Genomic DNA, 24298 nt, shown 5'->3' with positions numbered 1-24298 from the left:
TTTTAAAGAAATGGGGTCTTGCTCTATCACCCAGGGTGGAGTGCAGTGGTGCAATCATGGCTCACTGCAGCCTCAAATTCCTGAGCTCAAGGGATCCTCCCACCTCATCCTTCTGAGTAGCTGAGTCTACGGACATGCACCACCAAGCCCCGCTCTCGCTCTCTCTCTCTCTCTCTCTCTCTCGCTCTATATATATATATATATATTTTTTTTTTTCCAGAGACAAGGTCTCACTATGTTGCCCAGGCTGGTCTTGAACTCCTGAGCTCAAGCAATCCTCCTGCCTCAGCTTCCCTAAGTGCTGAGACTACACGTGTGGGGCACCACACCTGGCTATTTTCATCTTTCAAACTATGGATACTTTAAATGCTTGTGGTATATTTGCCTTCACAACATATTGATTTTAACAACAATAAAGGGAGGTAAGGAGGTATACAAAATAGTGGTAATTTAAGAGCTATGTAAAATCAGGTGTGAAATATTGGGATTAATTTGGTATGTGAGCTGGTGAGGAATATATATGAATCAGAGTGTACCTGCAAAAGTCCTTAGCACTTATTCCCAACATTTTGTTTTTTGAGACAGAGTCTCGCTCTGTGGCCCAAGCTGGAGTGCAGTGGTGCAATCTTGGCTCACTGCAATCTCTGCCTTGCGGGGTCAAGCAATTCTCTGCCTCAGCCTCCTGAGTAGCAGGGATTACAGGTGCCCGCCATCATGCCCGGCTAATTTTTGTATTTTTAGTAGAGATGGGGTTTCACCATCTTGCCAAGGCTGGTCTTGAACTCCTGACCTCGTGGTCCACCCACCTCGGCCTCCCAAATTGCTGGGATTACAGGCGTGAGTCACTGTGTCCGGCTATTCCCAACACTTTTGAACCTTACTATAAACCAATGTTTATCATAAGAAGGTAGCAAACATGTCAAAGATTCTGGAAGTCATTTTCAAATTGGATTTTGGTTCATCCCATATTATGCCTAGAGGTGCTGCATCTTCACTCCTGCCATTTTGCACCTAGAAATGTTTTCATAATGCAGTTTGTACCAGCTAATGCATCTGCTCAGTCCAGGTTTTGGATTAAAATCCCAGCTCTGCAACTCACTAGCCTGGGTGACCCTTTTCATCCTCTATAAAGAGGAAATCTACCTACGCCAAAGGGCAATTGCAAAGATTAAAGGAGAAGACAGACATCAAATACCTGGCACAGAAGAGGTGCTCTGTGAGATAGATATATCACAAATATACATCTGGTTTCATTTTTCTCTTTTATGATTCTCCTAGTTCTCCCCAATAATCCCTAGTGAGGTAGTTCAGAAAGATTGCTTGCTGACTGCCACATAGTCTTACTCCACTGTTCACTGATTCCCACTTCTGACTTTTTTCTCTAAGCCTTTTTTCTTGTTGTTTGAGACAGGGTTTTTTCTCTATCACCCAGGCTGGAGTGCAGTGGCGTGATCATGGCTCACTGTGGTCTCAATCTCCCAGGCTCTGGTGACCTTTCCACCTCAGCCTCCCAAGCAGCTGGGACTACAGGTATGTGCCTCCATGCCCAGTTAATTTTGTTTTTGTATTTTTTGTAGAGACGGGGTTTTGCCATGTTGCCCGGGCTGGTCTTGAATTCCTGGACTCAAGTGATCATCCCGCCTTGGGCTCCCAAAGTGTTGGGAATACAGGCATGAGCCATTGTCCATGGCCTTAAGCCTCCATTTCTTTATGTCCACTTTCTCAATTTTATATATTTTGACATTTTCACTGTTTCCAGTATATGATGTTTTTCCTATGACATCACAGAAATGGGTTTACTGGGCACACACTCCATCCTCCTCAATCCTAGATACAAGCCTCTCTTACTTTTTATTTCATACATCTAGGTTCCTGCCATTTCCCTGGCTCAAGTTTGCCAGATAATTCAAATAGTTCCATGCACTGGCCTGTTCCAAACTTTCCTTTGTATTGGTAAAACTATCCTACCTATGTATGTGTGTGAGGAAAGGTGTCTCAAGTAATTTTTATTTTTTTATGTTAGAGATAGAGTCTCCCTATGTTGTCCATGCTGGAGTACAGTGGTTATTCAGAGGCATAATCATGGTACACTGCAGCTTCAAACTCCTGGGCTCAAGTGATCCTCCCATCTCAGCCTCCTAAGTAGCTGGGACTACAGACCTGTGCCACTGTGCCCAGCTCAAGTAAATTTTATCTAATTTTTTCAAATCTCCAGAAAGTTATATAGAAACTGCTAATCCTCATCATGCTGTTACAGAAAATAAAGTCCTTTAGAGGTTGAACAATTCATTCAGTTACATGGGAAATTAACAGCAAGTTCTCCTCAAGCTGAGTCTTCCCAAATAAGAAAATATAACTATTGTTCCCAGAGATAACGTTTTGTTAGCAAGTAGCTAAATAGCAAAGCAGCATTTGGGTAAGTAGAATGATCTCAGCAGATGAAACAGACAAACATGGAGATCAATCTGGGCAACATAGCAAAACCCTGCCTTTACAAAAAATACAAAAATTAGCTGGGCATGGTGGCATGTACTTGCAGTCCCAGCTACTCAGGAGGCTGAGGTGGGAGGATCACTTGAGCCCAAGAGGTCAAGGCTGCAGTGAGCCGAGACTGTGTCACTGCCCTCCAGTCTGGGTGACTGAGCAAGACCCTGTCTCAAACGAACAGCAAAACCCACAAACAAAAACAGGAGGCCCAGAAGGATGCAGCGACTCCCTAGCTAGTAGTGAGGTTTAGTAAGCATCTGAACCAATTGGCTCGTGCCTGTTATTAGATTATTGTCTTTTAAAAAATTTTTCTACTGGGCAAATTACTTGACCTCAGGAGTTTGAGACCAGCTTGGGCAACACGGTGAAACCCTGTCTCTACTAAAAATACAAAAAAAATCAGGTTGGTGTGGTGGCATGCGCCTGTAGTCCCAGCTACTCGGGAGGCTGAGGTGAGAGGACTGCTTCAGCATGGAAGGCAGAGGTTGCAGTGAGCTGAGATTGTGCCACTGCACTCCAGCCTGGGTCACAGAGTAAGACCCTGTCTCAAAGAGAAGACAAAAAATTCTGTATTGTTAATCAAATGCAAATAACCAAAGGAAAAAAACACCTGTATTCTAGTTCCCACTGACTTCCCACTATCCCCATTACTAATATAATAATCTTCTTGTAATAGTTTATTTTCTAGTGTTTACTTCCTTTCTAAATTCTAAAATGGAGAAACCAGGTATAAACACCTCTATCTTCTCATTAAATATTAACACCAAATCAAAGAGTGAGGGGAGGAAAAGGGAAGATATATGTTTGATAGACTTTCATATGTGAAAGTCTTGGGTTTTTTTTAAACCAAGAACTCTGCTTTAAGGAATTTTAACCCCTTTACAGGATGCTAACTACAACTCTCCAGACACAAAGCCGGGCAGGGGAGATGGTGGGTGGGTGGGAAGTTCTTAATCATATAAGTACAGTCATGCCTCACTTAATGATGAGGACACATCTTGAGAAATGAGTTATTACGTTATTTCATCACTGTGTGAACACCATACAGTGTACTTACACAAATCTAGATAGTACAGCCTATGATACAGTTAGGCTGTATGGTACAGTCAATTGTTCCTAGGCTACAAAGCTGTACAGCAGGTTACTGTACCATAGGCAACTGTAGACAACTGTAATACAATAGTGTTTGTGTATCTAGACATATCTAAACATAGAAAAGGCACAGTAAAAATATGGCATTACAGGCTTGGTAGTGTGCGCCTGTAATCCCAGCTGCTTGGAGGCTGAGGCACGAGAATTGCTTGAAACCGTGAGGCAGAGGTTTCAGTGAGCCGAGATTGCACCACTGCACTCCAGCCTGGGCAACAGTGAGATTCCGTCTCAAAAAAAAAAAAAAAAAAAAAACAAAACAGCATTATAAACTTACGAAACAACTGTCTTATATGCTGTTGATCAAAATGTCATTATTCAGCACATGTGATTTTGGCTGGTAAATGATGTTCATGCACCTCAGCTTGGATTACAAGTAGCATGAGATTAATAATCTTATTTTAAGGATTTTAACTCAAGGTCCTTCCTAAATTGTTACAACCCAAAGAAAACCTGGACACTTAAATATGTCATGAGCTTAACTATTAGCAAACAGAAAGCCTTTGCACTGTAAGATTATTTTTTCTAAAAGCAAGTATCGTATTTTGGTAGATGAAATTCATCCCCCACTGGAAGCAAAACCTGTTCTATCTACAAAGTATTAAACACATCAAGATTTTGTTGTAGGTAAATAATTCATAAATAAATACTAAACTTGAAAGTGTTTTGGGCACTAGATCAACACAGTAGTCACCTTCCTAGATCAGAGATAAGCCAGTGGCCCTTTGTGTCAAATAACTGATAAATGGGAGCCTGGGTGAGTGCACAGCCTGGGAATGCTTTGACCTAAAGCATTCCTCTTTGGGTGTGGCTCAAAAGTTTGGAGCCTCTGAGAACCAACGTGCTTCCCTAGTTCAGCAATAGGTCACTAGCGCAGGATGGCTGAAGAAACTTGTAGAGCAGGTATTGAGAGAAACAGGAAGAACCAGTCCCAGGAAAAACATCCACAGGCAACTATGGGAGAAGAATGGACTGTTTCCCAAATGCATACCAGAGACCCAAAAGAGCTTCTGCCAGTGTTTAATCAGAGTAGACAGACACAGCTGGGGTAGGGAGTATGCCTTGTGGTGGGGGTTTGAATAGATTCCTAGCTGAATTGGGGAGAGTGGATTTTTTTCTCCTTACCTGTTGTTACCTTTTTTTGTGTTGAAGCCTGAGAAGAGGCTAAAAAACACGGAACTAGCCTTCAGCTGAAAAGGGGAAAAGATATCAGTCCCCCGCAATATTTCAAGGGTAGGCAATGAATTATCTTAAAGACAAGAACACAGTAAATATCTAAATAATACAGGGAATAAATAAAAACTAGAGGGGCTTTCTGGGCAACTTGCAGACTTGGTAATGACAGCTTTCTAACACTCTGGCACAACCTAGATCTTTGTATTCCCCTAGAAAAAATGGAGGAGGAGGGAGCATTTGTTGAGCTCCTACTCTAAACCAAACATAACACTAGGTACTTCCATATATGTTATCTCCTTTAATAATTTCAACAAGCATGTACAATAAATCTCATTATGTTTTTACAAAGGGAGAAACTGAGGCTCAGATGAGTTAGGTAATCTACTCAGAGCTGGCAAGCAAATTCAAGTTTGCCCACTCCAAGGAATTAATTAATTAATTAATCCCCTCCATTTCTCTTTAGTGGCTAAACTGGGATGAGCTCACCCATAAATCTCTTTTATGGAAGATTGTATATATCATAAGAATATCTCCTAATTGGGATTTTGCTTCTCTTATAAATGAAGGGCTAATTTGATTCAGTATCCTCAGTTTCTATTTCAAACTTGTTGTCCAAATCTAGCCTACATATCCTCTGGAGGTTCTCAGATCACTTTTCAGTTGACAGGTGTCACATGTAGAATAAAGGGGCTAAAACAGCTACCTCTGAGCATACATCTGTCTTATGTTCAATGATGGTCAAATCAACTAAAATTATATTTAAACAACCATTTGTTTAGTTAGAACTCTAATAGCCTGTGCCTAATTGGGTCAGCCTAGTTACTAACTGTTCTACTGCATGTGAAGACTGCTCAGGGTGACTGTCTCCTTCTGTATTTTTGCTCTTATGACTCAGTGCAATTTAAAATATCCCTGGGTTTAATACAAACATTCTCAGAAGCCTATTTCCAAAGGACAGTAATCCCCTTCAAATACAAGCTTTCAAAATGGCATTAATGCTCATCAACACCTGGGGGGTTTTTAGCCTGCCCTACATGACACTGCTTTATACAGGTTACAGTAGCTCAGTAGGATTCCAGGCCAGATCCCCTAAGAAAAAAACTACCAAAGAAACCAGCAAAATTCTCAATTAATGTTTTCCTGTCTCTTATTTTCAGTACATTTTGCCACAGCTGAACTTTTTCTTTCGGTAGCCCATTAATATATTGACACTCACTACAGGAACAGAACTAATCCTCAGTTTCTAGCAGCAAATTAAATACATGTAAAACCATTTTACTGTGTGGCCTGGCAAAAGTCACTTTATCTTTCTGAGCTTCAGTGTTCTCATCTGTAAATGAGATTAATCTAGATATCTAAGGGTCCCTTCTACTTCTGAAGTACTATGAACCCAGCTGCCACTAACAAACATGGGATGAAGAAACTAACTGGACAAGAATCTGAAGTCAGCACAGGTCTCATCACTTAAAAAAATTTCTAAACCTTGTCTCCTGCCTTCCCCAAATACATGATCTCATTCATAACTGAATGCATAATGGTAAAACTCAATACCTAGTCACAGTCAAAGGTTGAGGTGGAGTTCAGATCCAAGCTCTGCTACGATGGCTTCCTGGGCTAAGTGCAAGTGGGCAATGAAAAAATACTGTGTTAGTCATGGTTACAATTATGTGGGTGAAGAGAGAGAGACTGTGCTTGCTCTGTAGGGTTTGGAATTCTTCTGATTATTCCAGAGTTAAGCGGATGGTCTTGGGCAACTATCTTCACCTGGAGCTACTCACTTGGGTAGACAGCAATGGAAACACATTAAGCGAAGGACATTATTGAGAAGGGACTCTGAGAAGGGGAAATAATGACTGGAGTAGGAGTAGGGATTTCCTTAAGAAGGTTTCACCTATTTATTTACACTGCTGTAGTGGCCTAGGAAAATTTCCAGACCTTTCATATTCATAGAATTTTATAAAATATGTTAAAACAGTGACTCAACTTTTAGTAAACATTTACTTCAACCTGGGATAGGCCTAATACCCAATGCATCTAATGCTTCAGAGAGCTAGACTTTCAACCACATAGATTTCAGGATGGAGCTCTGAAAAAAAATCATCCTGGTGTGAAAATAACACTGAATTTGAAGTCAGACAAAACTGGGTTTTGAATCTTGGCTTTACCACTTACTGAGTGAACTCTGGCAACCTTTAAAACCCCACTGAGCTTCAATTTCCTCATCTTTAAAATGGGAATAATATAATTTACCCGTAGGGCCTACTGTGAGGATTGGCAAATGTACGTAAAGCATCTAGCACTAGGCACATCACAGGAGTTTAATACTGTTAGTGGTAGTGGACTTGTCACCATCATCATCAAATAACAAACAGCAACACTGTGCATGGTCTCCCTCTCATCAACTCAGAAACTAGTAAAATAAACTAAAGTGTAGAAAAAAATGTATCTTGAGCATCCATGCATGCATTAACTGGTTCTTGGTCACAGAAGGATCTGTGAAGTCCATCCACAGCCTACTTTCTTCCTACACAAAAAGCAAAGCCTGTAACAGAGTAGAAGTAGAATTAGTAAAGAAAGGCTGCTGCCAGCAGCTCACTAACAGTGTGGTGAAGAAATGGAAAGGAGAAAAAACTATAAAAAAAGCAAACAAACTAAGAAAAGCCTAGGGCCATTTACTGTAGAGGCACATAAATGGACAGCTTCAGTAACCTGAGAGTATCACTCTAAGCTGAATACTACTGTATCTAAGCTCTTTCCATTAAGTTAGATTCAGTGTACTTTGTAAAAGAAGGCAGAGAAATTTCCCCAGAATGCTTAAAATGTGAAAATTTCAGTGCCTAAAATAGGTTTCTGGCTGGGCATGGTGGCTCATGTCTGTAATCCCAGCATTTTGGGAGGCTGAAGTGGGTAGATCACCTGAGGTCAGGAGTTTGAGACCAGCCTGGCCAACAATGGTGAAACCCCCACCTCTATTAAAAATACAAAAAAATTAGTTGAGTGTGATGGCAGACACTTGTCCTGTAATCCCAGCTACCGGGGAGGCTAAGGCAGGAGAATCGCTTGAACCCAGGAGGCGGAGGTTGCAGCAAGCCAAGATCGTACCACTGCACTCCAGCCTGGGAAACAAGAGTGAAATTCTGTCTCCAAAACAAAAACAAAAAAAAAAAAAAGAAAGAAAAAAGAAAAAAGGAAGGAAGAGGGGGAGAGGGAGGAGGAGGGAAGAAGGAAGAAGGAAGAAGGAAGGGAAAGGAAGAAGGAAGGAGGAGGAAGGAAGAAGGAAGGGAAAAATATATTCAAAAAAGGCCAAGGCATGGTGCATTGCAACCTGCAAAGTTCCCCAAGCTTACTAAGGAGGCTTGAGGTGCGCAAGTATTGCTTGAGCCAGGAGTTCATAAGACCAGCAGGGCAAACATAAACAAACACCTTGACCCTTTTTTTTTTTTTTTTTGAGGGGAACAGAGTCTTACTCTGTCACCCAGGATGAGTGGCAGTGGTTTATCTCAGCTCACTGCAAACCTCCACCTCCTGCATTTCCAAAGCCAAATTCTCCTGTCTCAGCTTTGCCCCAAAGTAGTGACTAAGGTGCGTGCCCACCCATTGCCTGGCTAAATTTTTTTTATTTTTTAAGTTTTAGAGACGGGGTTTCACCGTGTTAGCCAGGGATGGTCTTGATCTTCTGAATCTCGTTGATCCAACCCACTCAGCTCCCAAAGCGTGCTGGGATTTTACAGGTTGTAAAGCCCACTGCGCCTGGCCAAGCAAAAGCCCCTGATCTAAAAAAAAAAAAAAAAAAAAGACTTCAATTTTTTTAGCAAAAATTGCTAATTTATGTGTGAAAGCATTCAAAATCAACAAAATTAGATGAACATGTTTACTGTATAAAGCCATATATAACGGAGGGGAAATCTCTATCTGCTTTATACAGGGAATTACTGGAACAACAAAAACAAAGTAAAATAGTTATGACTTTTCCACTCCCTTTCTTGGGGAAAAAAAGGGATTTCTTTCTTCAAGATTATGTTTTAAGGAAAATCATTCTAAAGCTGAAATGGAAAACAAAACAAGTCAGATTACATATTATGTCTTCTCCTTGCCCCTGGTTTTAATTCTCTTTTGAAAATTCAAGTTTTCTTTATTCTGTCTTCATTCCATAAAACTAGTCATTTACCTACTAGGAAGAATCCGAAGTGCAATGAAAGAAATGCACAGCTCATTACCTCCTAAGTGGCTTGAACTTAATTCTTCTAATGAGGTGTTAATGAGCAGCTAACGTTCTGTTCTATTATGTCTCTGACTTACACTAAATGGATTCAAAGGTGGCTCCTGAGAGACCTGTTTCTGATTTTCTCGTATCTTGACTTTCTACATCTTGACATGAAGCGATAACAAGCGCTATATGAATTTTAAGCTCTGGGGCAATTTAAAAACTGCAAGGTATCCACTCAAAATTGAGGAGGTGGCGGGGTATGGTGACTCATACCTGTAATCCCAGCACTTTGGGAGGCCAAGGAGGGCAGATCACTGGAGTCCTGGAGCCCAGGAGTTCAAGACCAGCTTGGGCAATATAGTGAGACCTTGTCTCTACAAAAAAATTAAAAAACGAGCCAAGCATGGTGGTTCACACCTGTAGTCCCAGCTACTCAGGAGGTTGAGATGGGAGGATCACTTGAACCCAGGAGGTGGAGGCTGCAGTGAGCCAAGATCGCGCCACTGCACTCCAGCATGGGCAATAAATTGAGACCCTGTCTCAAAACCAATCTACAACAGAAACAAAACAGAGGAGTCAAAGTAGGCAGTTTTGTGTGGTTTAAAAAAAATTTTTAACTGACTATGGAATGTCTTCATGTTCTAAGTGGGGTTAACAGCAGCTGTTCCCCTAACATCAGTAGAGCACTATGGGGCCAGGCACTGAGCTATGTGCTTTAACCAAATAATTTCACTTTAATGTCACAATAATCTTATAAAGAACGATTACTATTTCTATGTTATGGATGGGTATACCAAGACTTAGAGAACTGAAGAAACTTGCCCAGGTTTCCAAGGTTAGTAAGTGGAAGAACTGGAATTTGAACTTGGGAGTTAGGTTTAATACGGTACAAAGAACCAGTGTTTTACTTTTAGAGTCCACTTGAATATCTGTTATATCACTTATTGAATAAGACACTGTCTTCTCAGTATACTAAAGAATTTATTTTTATTTGACACGGAGTTTTACGCTTGTTGCCCAGGCTGGAGTATGATGGCACGATCTCGGGTCACTGCAACCTCCGCCTCCTGGGTTCAAGTGATTCTCCTGTCTCAGCCTCCTGAGTAGCTGGGATTACAGGCATGCGCCACCATGCCCAGCTAATTTTGTATTTTTAGTAGAGATAACGTTTCTCCATGTTGGTCAGGCTGGTCTCGAGCTTCTGACCTTGGGTGATCCACCCTCCTCAGCCTCCCAAACTGCTGGGATTACAGGCATGAGCCGCTGCGCCCTGCCATACTAAAGAATTTATAAAACACTTAAATGAAAATAGTAATGTACAGTATTTGCTTTTAGAACTTTATTTCTCCCTCCCACACTCACTTCTCTGGTCTTCTCCCTTGAAGTCTTTTTTTTTTTTTTTGAGATGGGGTCTCGCTTTGTCGCCCAGGCTGGGGTGGGGGGAACGGATTTTACCTCATTGCAAGCTCCGCCTCCCGGGTCTAGGCCATTCTCCTGCCTCAGCCTCCCGAGTAGCCGGGACTACAGGCGCCCGCCACCTCGCCCGGCTAGTTTTCTGTATTTTTTTAGTAGAGATGGGGTTTCACCATGTTAGCCAGGATGGTCTTGATCTCCCGACCTCGTGATCCGCCCGTCTCGGCCTCCCAAAGTGCTGGGATTACAGGCTTGAGCCACCACGCCCGGCCTCTCCCTTGAAGTCTTAAGTTAGAATTGAAGAACAGAAGAGTAAGAAAAGAGGCAGGTTGAATTACTGATTAGCGTTTTCACCATCTGAAAAGAACGTGCTGCTGTAACTCTTCTTAGAGATAATTTATACATGTGAACAATTTGTTTCAGACCCTAAGATTACCTTATAAAAGCAAACTTTTAAAACACTTATTTTAAAAGGTGAAAGGGATATTAAAAGATTATCTGTTCAACTCCTGATATTACAGTAGAAACACTGAGGATTTACTCTAGTTAATAATTGGGACAGGGCCAGAACCCAGGTCCTTCAAGGCCTAACTTGACCTGTAGCTCCTGTAAGACTAGTCCTCAATTTGCAGCACTAGGTGGCCTGTCTCTGGCTAACAAAGTTTGGATCTATCCATAGATTATTTTATTTATTTATTTATTTTTGTTTGGATCTATCCATAGATTATTTTATTTATTTATTTATTTTTGAGACAGAGTTTCACTCTTGTTGCCCAGGCTGGAGTGCAATGGTGAGATCTCGGCTCACTGCAACTTTCACCTCCCGGGGTTCAAGTGATTCTCCTGCCTCAGTCTCCCGAGTAGCTGGGATTACAGGCATGCACCACCATGCTCGGATGATTTTGTATTCTTAGTAGAGATGGGGTTTCTCCATGTTGGTCAGGCAAGAATATTATTTCTCTCTGCATGTGAAGCTAACAATATTATTTCTCTCTGCATGTGAAGGAGAAAGGACACATATTCAGAGTATAGCCAAGAGTGGTCTAATAGAATATGTTGTGCAATATGAAACACAAAAACGAGACCAGCTTCTACCTTTAATAGACTATGATTCAAAGCACTTAACCCTTTGAGAATTTTCTAACTCCTGTAGAACCATTTCATGTTTAAGTCCACTCTCATTCAAACACTTGTCAATTCATAACAAAGATAACATTCTTATTTGGATTTGTTTCCAGTCTAATCTTTCTATACCAAGTTGCTCAGATAAGTGTGTTTAAGGCCAAATACCTATAGAAGTCACTACATTTTGCTTGGCTGATATCTTCACAGTTCTAAGAATTACAGATCTTTTGAATTCAATGTAGTACAGTTACAGGCTGCAATGATTGTGTAGTTTTGTTAATTATAAATAAATAGGTGAAATACTTTATAAAGCTTGGACTTCATTTTAAAGTTCTAAACTGGTGTGAAAGACTGGAGAGTTACAGCAATGCTTCATCAGGAACTCATGTGGATGTCTTATGACATATCAAAAGTGCTCTGGACACTCTAGAGAAAGACAAAGACTTTTAAAAGACATTTCCCCATATCTAAAGGGAGGGGAACCCTACACAAATAATTTCAGATATTAATTCCACGTGACTTACCTATATCGCTCCTCCTGTAAGGTCTGCATTATTAAGGAATAGTCCCTCTGATAATGTTCCTTAAGAGTCTCAAAGGATTCCTCTAGTCTGGCCTGGGTTTCCCGGATCTCCTGGATCTCATGTAGTAGTGCATCAAATCCTGAGCTCTGCATGTCCAGGGTGTTTGTTTTGGAGCTGGATGCTCCTACAGCGATGCCCCCTGTGGTGCTGTTGGCTCCCACTGAGCCTGAAGTGGCACTAGAACAATCTTCTTCACTACCATATTTTGGGCTAGACTGAAAGTTCGAAATCACTCCCAAAGCCTTCCCCGTATCATCCACTTGCCCTTCCTCTAAAGAGTCCTTCAGGTTGGGGATGTTGTCTGCACTGCCAAATTTGTTCCGAATGAGTGAGGCAATCTCTCTGGGCTTTGAGACTACAGCGCCTGCTGCTGAATGGGTGGCCTGGGAGAAGCTGGAAAACCCACCTTTCACACTATCCACCACACCTTCACTGAAGCCAGTCACCTTTGCTCCCACATCCTTCAGACCCTGGTGCATGTCCCTGAAGACATCCTTTGGCTGCCGGGGGATCCCATTCTGCTCCACCTCTCTGAGCTTCCTGTGGTAGTGCTCAAGTTTCTTTTGCAGCTGGAGGATAGTTTGGGCCGATTTCTGGTTCTTCTTCTCAAAGACCTGCTTGATGCGGGCAGCCTGCTGTTTGTCTGCGCTGTTGGCAAGCTTCAAGTATTCAGCAACGTTGTCGTCCCGGGCTGTTTGTGCAATCTTGATTTGTTCTGTGAGCTTCAGGATCTTCTGCTGCAGGTGAGCAATGGCAGCCTTTGTGCGCTGAGGGTCTGGTGTTCCATCCACGGAGTCTGTGTGGATGCTGCCATCGGTACTGGAGGCCACTGCACTGGATGTTTGGGCAAGGCTGCTTACTTCCAATCGTTCGATCTAGTGTAAAAACAAGAGGTAGATGTTAGAAGCCCAAGAGGACTACGTCTCCAAAATTAATGGGCCAAAATGTATTGTAAATGTGTCTACTCTCAAATCTCAGTAGATAACGGACCTATAATTCCCCCTTGTCCTATGCAAGCCCTGTCTCCCTCTTATATAGTGTCCTCATACAAGTATACTTTAAGCAAAACAGATACATGAAAAAAGATCTGCACAAGATATAAGCTGGCAGATTCTTCCTTTGCTAGAGGATTTTTCAGTGTTTCTTCACACAGTAACACTCCCTTAGTGGGTTTAAAGTATGAAGTAATTCACTTTCTTTACACATAATTTTTATTCAGAAGAACATCTATGTAAAACAAGTTGTATCTCCACTCCAATATAATTATATGAAAACCCTTTTGGTGTTCAGATATCACTGTAATTCTGATCCACACTTATAGATTATGGTCACCTAAAAATGTTGGCAAGAATAGGTATGTTACTGGCTAGATATAAAATGCAATTTTATCACAATGATTTTTATCCAAATCATGTCGAGGGTGATAGATCATTCTATATATTCTAAGGGCACTTAAGTGGCAGCTGGAGATGGTTGGAGGCAAGATGGGAAGGTACTGCTGAAGGTGGCAAAGATGAATGTTACCAAATCAAAGGTGATAACCTTGAGCAAGAAAACTTGAAAACTCAGGGACAGGAACAGTAAGTGCTAAGTTAACAAGTCAGGGACAAAGGTCAGGTCTTTCAGAGCCCAAATTTTGTGACTTTTATTCAGTAAAAGGTTTTTGTTAGGCAAGGGACTCCAAAGCACATATACTTTAATCCTTTCATGTGGGTGAGAACCATTCAAAGGAGTTGAAGAAAAAGACAAGATACTCAGATTTAAAAGCATAATATGTTCACTCTTCAATATAGTTAGTTAAATCTGGGGAGGTCAAGTTTCCCAAATTCAGGAGAAAAAAATCCTTTAGTAGGTCATCCCTGGGTGTGGCTTGTGGTGATGAACTTGAGTAGGGCCCAAAGAAGAAGGCTCTAGAAACTGTTCTTGGCCAGGCACAGTGGCTCATGTCTGTATTGCCAGCGCTTTGGGAGGCCAAAGGAGAAGGATCACTTGAGGCCAAGAGTTTAAGACCATCCTGGGCAACACTGTGAGACCCCCCTCTCTACCCATTTTTTTTTTTTTAATTAGACAGGTATGGTGGCACACACCTGTAGTCCCAGCTAGTAGGGAAGCTGAGGTGGGAGGATCACTTGAGCCCAGTAGTTCCAGGCTGCAGTGAGCTATGATCGCACCACTGCACTCCAGTCTGAGTGACAGAGCGAGACCCTGTCTCTAAAAATAAAAAAACAAAACTGCTCTCTGTTAAGCACTAACAGAGTAATGAGTAATAAAATAATCTTCTTAGGGTAATAAAAATCCCTAGTACAAGAGCCAAATTACAATCCTTTTCTTGGTTACCATATTAATCTGTACCAGGTAACAATTTGCTAGAAAGAACTATATACAAGGTTACTTTCTTCCTCATATTTTCATGACAATAATGCAGGAAGTTTGAAATATTTATGAAATGCCAATAATTAACCTTGGGATAACATCTTTTTTTCATCTGGGATGTATTACCTCAGTTTGCCATCTGAGCAGGAGCTATGCTGATCTCTGAGCCATAAAACACATTTAGTTCATTATTGAATTCAATATACTACCATTGATGTGAACAAAAACATTACTTTCTTTCTAGATGAACAAATGAGAAATACTGTGCATTTAAATAAAATCAAAAGAGAACTTAATACTGAAATTAATGACAAAATAACGTTATGCTCCACTAGTTAATAAAAGAGAATATCCGGAATAGTTACTAGCACAATAACTGTTTTGTGACACTTCTTCCTTCTGCCCAATTCATCTTTTGGTGCATGCTAACAAGCAGTGAAATAGCCAGACACAGCAGAAGGGAGGAGCAGCCAGAGTTCCAGATAACTAAGGTGCCAAGAGTTGCAACAAGAACTCCTGGAAATCCACTTTATTCAGTGCCCAATGTCTTCTAGGTTGTACAAGGTTCTAATTGTTACATTTTCTTTCTGAATGAGATTTCAGATCCTTGACCTTGATGAGTATTTATGTTTAATAATTAAGCTCAAAATATACCACAATATAAAGGAAAGCAAATATAAGAATGTCACTAGATCCAAGACTCTAAGCTTCTGCATGCTCTAGTTATCCCTCTCTTAGGTTCTTTGATATTAATATGAATATTTACATGCAATCTGTAGACTAAAGAAGTGTAACTATGGCCAGGCACAGTGGCTCAAACCTGTTATCTCAGCACTTTGGGAGGCCAAGGTGGGAGGATCGCTTGAACCCAGGAGTTTGAGAACAGCCTGGGTAACATGGCGAAATCCCATATCTACAAAAAATTTAAAAATTAGCTGGGCATGGTGGCACGTGCCTGGAGTCCCAGCTACTCAGGAGGCTGAGGTGGGAGGATAGCTTGAACCTGGGAGGCAGAGGTTGCAATGAGCCATTATTGTATTTGATTATATCTCTAAAATGAAAAAAAAAAAATCTCTACACTAAACTTTCAACACATAGTCACATGCTGCATAATGACATTTCAGTCAATGATGGATTGCATATACAACAGTGGTTCCATAAGACTACAATACCAGATTTTTGCTGTACCTTTTCTGTTTAGCTATGTTTACATACACAAGCACCACTGTGGTACACTGCCTACAGTATTCAGTACGTAACCTGCTGTACAGGTTTGTAACCTAGAAGCAATAGGCTATACCACATAGCCTAGGCGTTATACCATTTAGGTTTACGTAAGCACACTCATAGATGTTCACACTTTGACAAAACTCCCTAACTGCATTCCTCAGAATGTATCCCCATGTTTACAAGTGAACACATTTCAGATGTGATTTTATTTCCTTATGTAGTAACTGAAGAGATAAACTAGGCTGTCTTTAATCTGACTTCTGTCCTACTTGGGCTGTTTGGAGCCATAGTGTGTACTGGCTCCTATTCAGAATCATCAACATGCCTGCAAGAGTACAGCTGATAGAACCCAAGGTCTTCAGCCTCTAAAAAAAACTAACCCATAGCTTCAGCAGTAAGGTAGTTTAACACTGAAACCATGAATCACTGGACTACTGGAACTCCTCCCAATTCTGGCAGAAACAATTTTTTTTAAAGAAGGGAGAAAATGGGAAATAAGGGGAGGGGAAGAGAGGAGAATGATGGAGAAAATGGGAAATAAGGGGAGGGGAAGAGAGGAGAATGATGGAGAGGGAGAGAGGAAAAAACCAGAGGAGAGGACGAAGAAGAGTGGGGTGCAGAGGGAGAGCAGAGGAGAAAAGAAAAAGTTACATTGGATTACAGAATCACAGGACTGGGAGGAGAACAGCTGCGATATATTCTGAGTTAGGAACAAAGTCCTTAAAGGGGAAGTCCACGCTCTAGGCATTAATACTTAGCACTTAGCTATGAGTTATGAAGGCACCAACTGAAAAGTGGTTCCCTTTTTCAACAGCCTTTGCTGGCATATTACTAGGCTGTCCATATATAACAACATAAAATTAGGTTTCTCCTCTTTTTTTTTTTTTTTTTGAGACAGAGTTTTGCTTTTGTTGCCCAGGCTGGCGTGCAGAGGTGTGACCTCAGCTCACTGCAACCTCTGCCTCCTGGCTTCAAGTGATTCTCCTGTCTCAGTCTCCTGAGTAGATGGGATTACAGGTGCGCGCCATCACACCCGGCTAATTTTTTTGTATTTTTAGTAGAAACGGAGTTTCACCATGTTGGCCAGGCTGGTCTCGAACTTCTGACCCCAGGTGATCCGCCCGCCTCCCAAAGTGCTGGGATTACAGGCGTGAGCCACTGTGCCCGGCCATAAAATTAGATTTCTAACTCACTCCAGATAGACAATTAAATCCCAAATGTAAAAGGCAAAATTTAAAAACCTTTCAAAGGCAGCACTGGAAAATAAGGAAGGCTTTTCTTAAATATTCAAGGAAAGGCACAAATCCAAAAAACAAGATTATTGAGTCTGGCTCTATACAGTATAGTAGTGAAGCATAGATTCTGGCATAAATGGCTTGGGTTCAAATCTGGCTTTGCTACTAGCAAGTTATGTACACAAGTTAACCTCTGCATCTATCTATCAACTCTAAAACTGTAAAATGCTAATGCTCACTTTAGAAGATAATTATGAGGATGAAATGGGTCAAAAAATATAAAAGGGCTCAGAACAGTACCTGGCACTAAGTAAGTTGCTAGCACTGTTTTTGTATCATGAAAGTGGTTCTTTTAAAAAATTTAAATATTAAAAGATCCTAGAATATATTCCCTTCCAAGATCTTTCTACATTTCAGGCATGAACAAGAGATACGTAAAGAGTCTGAACCAAAGGAATAATGTAATTCAACACTACAAAAAAAGTAATATAGTCACCTATGCTAGATATAGTTGGCCTCGTGGCTATACACTTGGCTAGCTAACCTTCCAATTTTAAAAACATTACAGATGTTGTTATCCCTGATTTACAAATGACTTGATTGCCTCCCACCACCAGTTATTACAAGGCAGTATGAAGAAAGCAGCAGCAGTCCCAGCTACTCAACAGGGTGTCTTTTTCTGACCATATCCTGAGGGGCTTTTGTACTCTCCTGTCAGAGTCCAGAGCATCAGTGTAGCAAATACTGCACATTCATAGCTCATGTTAGAATTTGTAATTAATTTGTATAGAAAAAGGTAAAAATCAGTCAGTGAAATATATTTTGACTATTTATTATACACAAGGCAATGTGCTAAAAAAAAAAAGCTAAGGATATGGTCAGAAGCCAGAATTCTGATCTGTTGCTGTAACAGACTATACTGCTTTGTCTGCATTGTATCTTTTACTATTAAGAGATAGTTTGTCAGACTTAAATTTATCTATTAACTGATCTGAATTAGTTGACAGAAAACAACCCAAGAGAAAATCTAAACAGCAACACCTCAAAATACAGATTAATCAGGGCAGAGTGGTGTCATTTAGAGCACAGTATTTAACTCAGCTTTGCTACTTAGCTCTGTCTACTTTCTCTAAGTAGATGAAAGTGTCAGAACACAACAGCACCCAGCTTTGAGAATAATCATGTGTAAAGGCAATGTGGTGGAAAGGGCATTGACAAGAATAAAAAGACCTAGGTTTAAACCTGGCTTTATCACCTTACAAGCTGTGTGGTTTTGGGTAACCTACTTGTTCTCTTTCAATCTTAGTTTTCTCATCTATACAATAGGGTTATCACTTTCTAAAGAGATTTTTTTGAAAAAATGTTAAAGATGTATTAAGTCAGATGATGCATGCCAAACATGGTCAACTAATTAGTTACCTTCTTCCATCACTTAACCTGGCCTGTACATTCATTACTCAAAATCCAAATACCTACTTGTAACTAGAAAAAATTAATAAATTGGCTGGGTGTGGTGGCTCATGCCTGTAATCCCAGCACTTTGGGAGGCCGAGATGGGCAGATTACTTGCGTTCAGGAGTTCGAGACTAGCCTGGGCAACACGGCGAAACCCTGTCTCTTAAAAAAAAAAAAAAAAAAAATTAGCCGGGTGTGGTGACGCATGTGTGTAGTTCCAGTTACTCAGGAGGCTGAGGTGGCGGGGGGATTCCTTGAGCCCGGGAGGTCAAGGCTTCAGTGAGCTGAGATTGTGCCACTGCGCTCCAGCCTGGGTGACAGGGTCTCCAAAAAAAGAATAGTGACTCAGGCTATAATATTCAAGAATCATTCTCACAAGACTTTAGAATGAAGTATATTATATATGATTAGTCTGAAGTCTGTTAATGTGGGAAAATGTCAAAAATTTTCTATTTTCTGAGCATGTGCTAACCAGGAAAAGGAGAAGGTAACAAAAGAGGTGCTTTTATTACTGAGAATTTAAAAAACACATATTAATATTCATGTGCAGAAAAGCCAATGTGACTACAGAACTGCCATCAATAAGTTCTCCTTTACAAGTTAATTCCTGCTACAAATACTTCAATGATATAGTGTCATTAAAACAAAGTATTTCTTAGCTTTAGCTTAATTCTATTTCAAGCAATTGTGATAAGATGAAATTCTAAAGTAATGAAGGAATCCAAAATGCTCAATAGGGTCTATGATAATCTGGCTCTCCCTGAGCTGGTTGTCATGACTTGTTAGGAAGCTTGTGAAGAGTAGAGGCTCCAAGGAAGAGCTGTTCGAACGATATACCCCTAATCCCATGTTAGGCCTAATTACTCTTCCTACTCTTAAAAATAATTTATTGGCTGATGAATTCTAAATGTACACCACTAGCCCGCACTTCCTTTAATGCTAGACTCATATATCCAACTACCTACTTAGTATCTCTACTTGCATGTCCAACAGTCAGTTCATTTTTTATTTGTTTTTGAGACAGAGTCTCGCTGTCACCCAGGCTGGGGTGCAGTAGCGTGATCTTGGCTCACTGCAACCTCTGCCTCCTGGGTTTAAGTGATTCTCGTGCCTCAGCCTCCCAAATAGCTGGGATTATAGGCGTGTGCCACCACACCTGTCTAATTTTTAGTGGAGGCGGGGTTTTGCCATGTTGGCCAGGCTGGTCTCGAACTCCTGGCCTCAAGTGATTCACCCGCCTTGGACTCCCAAAGTGCTGGGATTACAGGCATGAGCCACCATGTCTGGCCAATTCTTTTTTTTTCTCATATACTGTATATCCAGTTAACAACAACATTAATAATCATAGTTGCTAATACATATAGTATACTTGCTATGTGCTAAGCACTGTTCTAAATCCTTGGCATATACATTGTTTACTTCTGTTTTTTTTTTTTTTTTTTTTTTTTTTTTTTGAGACGGAGTCTCACTCTGTCACCCAGGCTGGAGTGCAGTGGCACAATCTCGGCTCACTGCAACCTCCGCCCTCCGAGTTCAAGCAATTCTTCTGCCTCAGCCTCCTGACTAGCTGGGATTACAGGTGAGGGCCACCATGCCTGGCTTATTTTTTGTATTTTTAGTAGAGACAAGGTTTCACCATCTTGGCCAGGCTGGTCTTGAACTCCTGACCTCATGATCCACTTGCCTCAGCCTCCCAAAGTGCTGGGATTACAGGCGTGAGCCACTGCGCTTGGCCTCATTGTTTAATTCTGCACAGTAACACTATGGGATGAGTATTATTATTTATCCTAATTTTATGGCTAAGAAAACCAAATCATAGGGAATTTAAGTTGTTCAAGATCACAAATTAAAGAAGTGCCAGACTCAGTGTTTGAACCCAGATAGTCTAGCTACAGAGTCTGAGTTATTACCCACTATGTATATACCACGTTGTCCCAGCAATGCAACAGTCTCCTATAACTGCAATAATATTTTTATAATTATCTGCAGAGCAGCCAGAGCAGTTGTTGTAAAACGTTAAGTCAGATCACAACACTCTTTTTATACTTGTAACTTTCCAGTGGCTCTCTATCTCAGTCAGGGTAAAAGCCAAAGTTCTTATAATGGCCATGATCTACACCTGCACCACTACATCCCATAATCTCCCTGACTTCACCTCTTACTAGTCATCCCTTTACTCCACTGCCACCAGCTACAATGGCCTCCCCTGTTGTTCCTGGAACATGAGAGACAGGTACCCACGTCAGGGATTTTTACTCAGTGAGTGTTCCTTCTTTCTGGAGTGCTCTTCCCTCAGACACCTGCATGGCTTGCTCTGTAACCACCTTTAAGTCTTTGTTTCTATGTCGCCTTAGCAGCGAGGACTTCTCTGACTGCCTTATTTATTTATTGATGGAGTCTTGCTCTGTCATCCAGGCTGGAGTGCAGTGGCGTGATCTCGGCTCGCTGCAACCTCCACCTCCAGGGTTTAAGTGATTCTTCTGCCTTAGCCTTCCGAGTAGCTGGGACTACAGGTGCGTACCACCACACCTGGCTAATTTTTGTATTTTTAGTAGAGATGGGTTTCACCATATTGGCTAGGCTGGTCTTGAACTCCCGACCTTGTGATCTGCCCGCCTCGGCCTCCCAAAGTGCTGGGATTACAGGCATGAGCCACCACGCCCGGACTGCCTTATTTAAAATTGCAAATTTTGGTTCCACTATGAACTTCCTGTTTTCTTTCTTGACTTCATTTTTCTACATAGAACTTTTACCTTTTGACATATATTTTATATTTCATAAAAAAACTAGAATATAAGGCTCATGAAAGTAGATATTTTTGTGTTTGTCCACTTTTGTTTCTCTAACAACTAAAACTGTGCATGGCACTTAGCAGCTGTTCAAATATTTGTTGAATGAATACAATTTCCTATTCTCTTATTGATTCAGAGTTTTTTTGGGTGTGCTATGTTCCACTCTTTCATTAGAATCTGAAGTGTTTCCATTTATTCTATCACCAAGAAATCTTAACAAGCTTATTTATAACTTCTTCATCTGTGTTATAACAGGATCTTACTGCATCAGAGATTGACTTTTAAAAGCTTCCCAAAGTACCTTATCTTCACACATTAAAATCAGACATTTTATAATTTTTAAAAAAGCTTAGAGTTCATTTATAGTCTTGCATGAATTGCCCTAATATACTTTAGTATTCTCCTCTTGTTTTATTCAAAACATGTGTTAAATGCCCAAAATTATTTTTCTTCTTTGTGAACTACATGAATATTTCTACTCCTTAGATAGACAGACATTTTCTGAGATTATGAAAGTGGAAGTCTCAATCTGGTTTATGTGTAAACATGATGACGATAGTAGCAAAGGTAATAGTAGCAACTGAGTGCTTACTATGAACCTGGTACAAATCTAAATGCTCTGCTTATATTAACTTGGTTAATTCTCAAAACAAACCTCGGAGATACATACTATTTTAATCTCCATTTTATAGCTGAAGAAATTGAATCAGGAGAAGTTAGGTGACTTGTCCAAGGTCACATAGCCAATAAGCAGCAGAGTCAGGATTTGAACTCAAGAGGACTAGGCTTCAGAGTCCTTGCTATTCACTACATCGCTTGTCGTAAGTCACAACCACTACCACTTGAGCAGCAGAATAGGGAGGCATTGATGATTTTTACAAAGTTAGACTCTGGGCCAGGTGTGGTGGCTCATGCCTGTAATCCCAGCACTTTGGAGGCTGAGGCGGGTGAATCATTTGAGGTCAGGAGTTCGAGACTAGCCTGGCCAACATGGTGAAACCCTGTCTCTACTAAAAATACAAAAATTACCTAGGCATGGTGGTGCACGTCTATAACCTGAGCTACTTGGGAGACTGAGGCACGAGAATTGCTTGAACCGGGGGGTGGAGGTTGCAGTGAGCTGAGATGGCGCCACTGCACTCTAGCCTTGGCAATAGAGCAAGACTCTGTCTTAAAAAAAAAAAAAAAAAAAAAAAGTTAGACTCTGAATGGGAATCCCACATATGTGATTACATCCTTCTTCCTAAAATGTGTTAACTATGTACATGCAAAGTATGAAGCAAGGTGCTACAGGAGATATGATGGTAGTGATACGGCACTGTCCAAAAGCAGCTTATATGATGGGAGGTGGAGAGAGAAGGTCAAATAATTTGTTTTAATATGTAAAATGTGTATATTATAATATTTATGGCATTTTCCAAACATCTATGGGGATTCAGAAAAAAGAAATACCTGGTTTGAGATGGGGTGACTAAGAAGTTTTATAAAGCAGATGGTATTTTTGCTGCACCTCAAAATGGAATTCTGACAGACTTATAAAAAGGGTCATTTCCAAGAGGGCAGAAAAATTCTACATATTTTATAAAGCAGTAAATAATATAGTTTGGTCAATATTTAGGGAAAGTATAGTAATACTCATGGTTTGAATTTATTTTAATTTAAATAACCTTCCTTTACTATCTAACTTGCTAGGAGTTTATAAAGACTGATAAATAGTCAATTTTTTTTTTCATTAGGGAACTAACATTACCAGAGCTATGTACTTAGAAGCTTAATCTAGTATCCATGAGTAAATGAAATGGAGTACACAGGCTGCTGGGTATGAGGCCAGGTAGGAAGCTATAATAACCATAAGCGACTAGAACACATTGCCAATAGAAATGAGGAAGAGGGGACCAGGTGCGGTGACTCACGTTTGTAATCTCAGAACTTTGGGAGGCCGAGATGAGTGGATCACTTGAGGTCAGGGGTTCGTGACCAGCCTGGCCAACATGGTAAAACCCCATCTTTACTAAAAATACAAAAATTAGCAGGGCATGGTGATGTACACCTGTAATCCCAGCTACTTGGGAGGCCGAGGCAGGAGGATCGCTTGAACCTGGGAGATGGAGGGTGTAGTGAGCTGAGATCGTACCACACCGCACTCCAGCCTGGACAACAGAATGAGACTTTGTCTCAAAAAAAAAATAAAATAAAATAAAGAAATGAGAAAGGGAGAGGCCAGAAAAGCCCTAGGTGTTGCTACTTTTGGAGGTTCCGTGCACATATAAAACATATAAAATGTCCTCAAATTAAATATAATTTTTAACTGAAAACTTAAGTTTTTCTGTTATTTTGCACTGGCTGCAATCCTGATCCTCCGCTCTGCCAGGAACATGGGCCTGCTGTCAAATTATCTGACAAATTATCTGGAAACAACTACCTTATTTTTAGAGATAGGGTCTTGCTATGGTTGCCAAGGCTCAAGTGCAGTGGTTATTCATGGGCGTGATCATTGTGCACTGCAGCTTCAAGTCTCCCACATCAGCCTCCGGAGTAGCTGGGACTACAGACCCATGCCACCATGCCTGGCTACAAATAACTTTATTCTTGATATTTATCATGAAGAAGTAAGAAAATATAAACTACAAATTGTTTTCAAATGAAATACTCGAACAATGTTAAATATAACAATTAAAACTGACAGTTGCATTTTGCAACTGTCTTTAAACATTTATTAAAATTTTAAACTTCTCCTGTTTATATTTTAGATAATACGGTTTCTCTAGACCCTTAAAGAGCCCAGCCCCCTGCCTCCCTGAGCCTACAGTGCCTACTGGATATAGCAGTTCTGTGGATTTAACTGTGATACCCTCTCTAAGCTTCAGACTATGCTACATAGATGACTCTCTCTGTCTCTAGGTTTAAATTCTCAATCGCCTAATGGTTATTTCTACATGAATATCCTTCTGTGTTTCCCCTGACAAATCAAAATCTGTCTCAAACTAAGCATTCAATGTCCTCACCTCTTTCAAAAATACCTGTATCCTTATAAACCTGTTTTCATCCTTTTTCCAGTAATCAAGAGTAAAA

General features: G+C 40.7%; 1 protein-coding gene across 8 annotated transcripts in view; it reads right to left on the bottom strand.

Moving 5' to 3' along the window:
* TMCC1 (transmembrane and coiled-coil domain family 1) overlaps window positions 1-24298 on the bottom strand; it is a 257166-nt gene that overhangs the window by 12451 nt on the left and 220417 nt on the right. For all 8 annotated transcript variants that reach the window (XM_017885038.1, XM_017885039.1, XM_017885040.1 and 5 more), the window contains one exon: window positions 12082-13016. In XM_017885038.1, the coding sequence (XP_017740527.1) occupies window positions 12082-13016 (935 nt within the window). The remainder of the gene's footprint in view (window positions 1-12081; window positions 13017-24298) is intronic.

The sequence above is a fragment of the Rhinopithecus bieti genome, unplaced genomic scaffold (genome assembly GCF_001698545.2).
Source record: "Rhinopithecus bieti isolate Rb0 unplaced genomic scaffold, ASM169854v2 scaffold_13262, whole genome shotgun sequence".
In the NCBI taxonomy this organism is placed as follows: Eukaryota; Metazoa; Chordata; class Mammalia; order Primates; family Cercopithecidae; genus Rhinopithecus; species Rhinopithecus bieti.
The sequence above is the reverse complement of the archived record's forward strand: the minus strand, read 5'-3'. Positions and strand labels throughout refer to the sequence as shown.